This window comes from Hyaena hyaena, unplaced genomic scaffold (genome assembly GCF_003009895.1).
Source record: "Hyaena hyaena isolate Hyena2069 unplaced genomic scaffold, ASM300989v1 scaffold_1128, whole genome shotgun sequence".
Lineage (NCBI taxonomy): Eukaryota > Metazoa > Chordata > Mammalia > Carnivora > Hyaenidae > Hyaena > Hyaena hyaena.
Window position 1 is genome coordinate 141,495 of NW_024081757.1, and position 5,294 is coordinate 146,788.

The 5,294-nt window shown below is 41.9% G+C and overlaps 1 protein-coding gene across 2 annotated transcripts; it reads left to right on the forward strand.

Moving 5' to 3' along the window:
• The first annotated feature begins 575 nt into the window (after nucleotides 1-575).
• On the forward strand, nucleotides 576-5,028 carry LOC120224189 (procathepsin L-like). Of its 2 annotated transcripts, XM_039222403.1 has the most exons (8): nucleotides 576-619; nucleotides 781-916; nucleotides 1,203-1,322; nucleotides 1,422-1,559; nucleotides 1,976-2,200; nucleotides 2,908-3,070; nucleotides 4,073-4,190; nucleotides 4,633-5,028. In XM_039222403.1, the coding sequence occupies exons 2-8, from the start codon at nucleotides 791-793 to the stop codon at nucleotides 4,730-4,732; spliced, it is 990 nt and encodes a 329-aa protein (XP_039078334.1). In that variant the 5' UTR covers nucleotides 576-619; nucleotides 781-790; the 3' UTR covers nucleotides 4,733-5,028. The 2 variants fall into 2 exon arrangements, with proteins under 2 accessions (XP_039078334.1, XP_039078335.1); XM_039222404.1 differs by lacking the exon at nucleotides 576-619 and having other exon boundaries at nucleotides 835-920.
• The last annotated feature ends 266 nt before the right edge of the window (nucleotides 5,029-5,294 follow it).

The window sequence follows — 5,294 nt, forward strand, 5'->3', positions numbered from 1 at the left end:
TCCCAATAGTTCTTCCATCCCTTACCTATGGAAGGTAAGTCACGCAGACACCATTCCACCAGTGCCCTTGAATCTTTGATACGTGGCCTCTAAGAATGGAATGGGGGAAGTCCCAAGCTCTTCCCAGCTCCCTGTTCTCAGGTTTGACATGCAGGAACACAGATCACAAAATCATCACTAAATATATTTCAGTGTTCCTTCAATACACACTTTTTTTCCCCATCTTATAATGGCATCAACTAAATGGAAGTTGGACATAGTTTTCTTTGTTGAATAAGCGTGAATTTTTTCCTTAGGGCCTTTAACTGGACCACTGTGACTGCTCTATTGTTTAAAAACCAATTAAGGACCATTTGACCGGGAGGTGAGCCCAGACCATTGTCAACAAGTTTTTTTTCTGTAAAGAACAGCAATTATCATCAAGAAAACATCAGAATAGAAGTCATCAGCTTGGGAAACAAAAGTAGATCTGGGAAGATTACAGTGTACTGGGCGGTATGGACAGGGCCAATCAGGCCAAACCCTAGGGCTTTAAGTGGGTGGCTTCGGAGCCACCGCCCAACATCAGAGAGCCCTGGAGATACACCTGCTGAGGGCATCTGCACAGCTACACAATCAGGTGAGCACTCCCAGAGGGGCCGGTGTAATCCTTGTGTAAGTATTTGGGAGGATAAATTCAATGTTTTACTCCATTCGAATGGTCTAACATCGAAGAAGAAAGAAGGATAGAGTTTTAGGTAGTTCGGTCTAATCAGATACTCATTTCTTTTTGCTTCCTAGGTTTTGAAACATGCGTCGTTTTGTCTTCCTGACTGCCCTTTGCTTGGGAATAGCCTCAGCTACTATACAGCTTGATCAAAGTTTAGATGCAAAATGGATCCAGTGGAAGAAGGCACACGGGAAACAATATGGTGTGGTTGGTAACAACTAAAGTATCCAGGGGACCCACCGAGAACGTCCGTGGGAGTTCATAGCACAGAGTAGCATCTTGAGGCCACTCTTACCAAGAGAGTAAGCTGAGCACCATGACTGTGCACAGTGTGGGCATGTGTCCTGCTGTGTGGTTGCTGGGGAACATCTCCCAGAAGCATCAGGTCACCCCTGGCTGTTGTTTCTCTTCCTCTCTTTGAGCACATCCACTTGGAGAAGGTCAGTAGGTTTTAAATACAAGTAAAATGATTAAGTTATATGTTTGCCTCTAGGTTGAAGAATGCAGAAGAGCAGTGTGGGAGAAGAACATGAAAAAGATTATAAAGCACAATCAGGAATACTCTCAGGGGAAACACAACTTCACAATGGCAATGAATGAATTTGGTGACATGGTGTGTGTGGCAGGGATTTGTTGAACGTTTTGTTCTTTTTCTCAGTACTTTCCCCCAAAATCTCATGCTTGTCAACATTCTAATTTCTTTTCCCTTAAGACCAATGAAGAATTCAGGCACATGATGCTTGGCCTTAAAATCCAGAAGAATGAGACTGGGAAAGTGTTGAACGTCTCTTTCCCTTCTGGTATCTCTGTACCTGTGTATAGCAGGAGACAGATGCCTGCTATAAGTCCTGTGAGTATCAAGGATGACTACTCATCAGATCAGGTATCTCTCTAAGAGGAAAGCCAAAATGAAACTGGGTCCCTTGGTATGGTTTCGTGCTGTGGAAAAATTGGTGTTGCAGGTTTGTTTGTTTTTTAACGTTCATTTATTTTTGAGAGAGAGACAGAGTTGGGGAGGGTCAGAGAGAGAGGAAGACACAGAATCCAAAGCAAGCTCCAGGCTCTGAGCTGTCAGCACAGAACCCAGTGCAGGTCTCAAACCCACAAGCCTTGAGATCATGACCTGACCTGAAGTCTGAAGCTTAACCAACTGGACCATCCAGCCACCCTGCTGTTGCTATGGTTTAAAAGAGTTTTCAGATCAATGTACTGTTGTCAGTCTTGCTGTTGGTTTTGTAGACTGAGACCTTTATAATTTATTTTCAGGGTCGGTGTGCTTCTGGCTGGGCTTTTAGTGCAACTGGTGCCCTTGAAGGACAGATGCTCCGGAAAACTGGCAGACGTGTTTCCCTCAGTGTGCAGAACCTCCTGGACTGTTCTTGGCCTCAAGGCAATGAGGGCTGTAATGGTGGTCTAATGAGTAATGCCTTCCAGTATGTTAGGAACAACGGAGGCCTGGACACAGAGGAATCCTATCCATATGTTGGAAGAGTGAGTGGAGCTCCTCACTTTTCATTCCAGCTTTGCTCTTAGACTTGAATGCTTTTGAAGAAAACAGACACCATATTTAGCATTCACATTTTTAATTGTAGACTCTCTATCTGCAGACTGTCAGGACTGTCATTAAACAGTATTAGCCTGGCACAGTGTTCTGCTTAGATGGTTACCACATAGCTACTTTTATTTCTATGTTACATGGAGATATGCATACCTTTCTATATAGGGTACAGATTTCTCCAGAGTGAAAAACTTCTTATGGACACATGGACCACAAGTGCTTCATTGAATCCACACCAGTTAGTTTTGCTTTAAAAAAAAAAAAAGTTTATTTATTTATTAATTTTGAGAGAGAGAGAGAGCACGAGGGGTGGAGGGGCAGAGAGAGAGAGAGGGAGCGGAAGAGAGAGAGAATCCCAAGCAGGCTCCAACCTCCATGCAGAGCACAACACGGGGCTCCATCCCACAACTGAGATCACGACCTGAGCTTAAATCAAGAGTTGGATGCTTACCAATTGAGCCATCCAGGCACCCCTCAAACCGTTAGTTTTTCAATTTCAGAACAATAAATACCATTTGATCTCCTGGGATCTTTCACAACAAACTTGACTTGGAATTCTTTCACCTGTAAGCTATCTTGAAGTCATGTTCCCAGGAGGTGGATGGTAGTAATCAAGTTTCTTTTCCTTTACTGTTCAAAGGATGGACCCTGCAAATACAGGCCCGAGTATTCTATTGCCAAAATCACTGCCTTTCAGACCATCCCTCGGCGGGAGAAGGCCCTCTTAGTAGCACTGAACGAGATGTGGGCGATCTCTGCTCTTATAGATGCAAGCCTGGATTCCTTCCGCTTCTATAAAGGAGGTAAGCATTTGTTGATGTAGAAATTTAGGTAGAAAAATTAGATAACCACCCTAACAGCAAGAGTGACTCTTTGGGGGTGTTATGCTGAGCGAAATAAGTCAGGCAGAGAAGGACAAATATCATATGTTTGCACGTATAGGAGGATTAGGAGGAACATAACTGAGGAACAAGGGGGAGAAGAAGGGGGGAAATGGTGGGGGAAAGGGAGAGAGGCAAACCATGAGAGACTCTTGAATGCTGACAAAAACTGAGGACTGATGGATGGGGGGGAGGGGGGATGGGCATGGAGGAGGGCACTTGTGGGAATGAGCACTGGGTGTTATGTGGAAACTAATTTGACAATAAACCATTTGTAAAAAAATAAAAATAAAAAAATAAATTAGAGATGGACAACAATAAAAAAAAAGAGTGACTCTTTGGTATGTAGAATTTTGGGGTGTGTGGATTTAACATAGTTGTTCATTCTGTACATGTAGTATTTATGCCTGCTGTTTCTATTTGCCATGACTTGACCCAAAGCCCCACGAGTTTAAGGATATCATAAATATAATTAAATGGCTGCACAATTGGATTGGCATAGCTTACTTTACTTTTTTCTAAATGTTAGGCCGTGAAAATTTTTAAAGAGTTTTGCTACTGAAATTAACACTGGAAAGAAGCCCAGTAAACATAAAATTAGCTCAAGTAATTTTATGTTCTCTGCTGTTTCCCTAGCCTGACATCCTATAAGAGGAATAAAGTTTTGGCAGGTTTTTTTTTTTTTTTTTAATGTCCTTTGACTATTATTTTCAAAAGAGATCGTGACAGTTAGTATTTCTCCTGGTGTCAAATGAGGGCCTAAATCCCCACCCTAGCTAAACAAAAGTATCTGATTTTTAAATCTCATCTGAATTCATATCACAAGTGAATCTTGAAATGCCTCCCTTACTGTGATTGATAGGCTGGGTTACTATCACATGTCGTGTGGGAATCCTCACTCCAGCATTGAATATTACTCCTTAGGCATTTATTATGATCCAAAGTGCAGCAGTGAAGACCCGAATCACGGTGTTCTGGTGGTTGGCCATGGCATTCAAGGAAAAGAATCGGATAACCAAAAATATTGGCTTGTCAAAAACAGGTATGAAAATCCAGGAATACATACTTTTGAATTTGAAAAAGGAATCTTTTTTGAGAACACTTCTGAAATCCCAGCAGTGTTTACCCCACCTAGGGGGGAACACAGATAGTCTTGATGACATTAAGATACTACCTCAGGCTTGCGATGGGTCCTGATATAGCTTTGAGAGTACTGCATTTCTAAATTGCAATTTTTTTCAATGTTCTGTAATACATCTGGTTCCAAGAATTTCCTTTTCCTGCTAACGTTGCAGTTTTGTGAAAGGTCTGGGAATAGAATTCTATGCTAGGTCAGAACTCAACCATAAAGAAGAATGGCCTCTCTTGATTCTTCCTGAATCTGTCCTGACGTCTGGTGCACTTTTCAGTATTTGACGTGATTGTTCAAAAAGATGTATGTTTTTGATTGTTTGTAATGGTTGGAAAACCCTGTTTTCTTTCAGCTGGGGCACTGACTGGGGCATGGGTGGCTACATAAAAATGGCCAGAGACCGGAACAACCACTGTGGAATCGCCACCATGGCCAGCTTTCCTATCGTGTGAGATGATGGTGAAGAACAAGGCCTTGATTGGCAACAGAATATCCAGGAAATGGATTTTATTATTGTAAAGTTGATCACATCTTATTGTGTGGGGTAAAACACTTGAATCACTGAAGATCCAAATTGTGACTGGATTCTGTGAGTGTTCACACTGGTGACGAAATTACTCATTAATCCCTGCTATAATCAACGATGGGGATTAATTTGCTTAATAACTCTTGAACGTTCATGTTTTAATTCTTTAAATTTATTTTTGAGAAAGAGACAGGTAGACAGAGTGTGAGTGGTGGAGGGGCAGGAGAGAATGACACACAGAATCCCAAGCAGGCTCCAAGGTCTGAGCCGTCAGCCCAGAGCTCAACGTGGAGCTCAAACTCAAGAACAATGAGATCATGACCTGAGCTGAAGTTGGATGCTCAGTAGGCTAAGTCACCCAGGTGCCCTGAATGTTCATGTTATAAAAAGTTGCCAAAAAGTTTTACCTTTTAAAATAAAATTTATTGCATATGTTTAGGTGTGATTCTGTAACTTCTTTATACAAGTTCTATAGAACTTCATATAGA

Excerpts from the sequence above, each read along its gene's own strand:
- LOC120224189 (XM_039222403.1), top strand. The coding sequence starts at position 791 with ATGCGTCGTTTTGTCTTCCTGACTGCCCTTTGCTTGGGAATAGCCTCA. Across the intron at positions 917-1,202 it reads ACGGGAAACAATATGGTGTG|GTTGAAGAATGCAGAAGAGC; the intron begins GTTGGTAACAAC and ends GTTTGCCTCTAG. Across the intron at positions 2,201-2,907 it reads CCTATCCATATGTTGGAAGA|GATGGACCCTGCAAATACAG; the intron begins GTGAGTGGAGCT and ends TACTGTTCAAAG.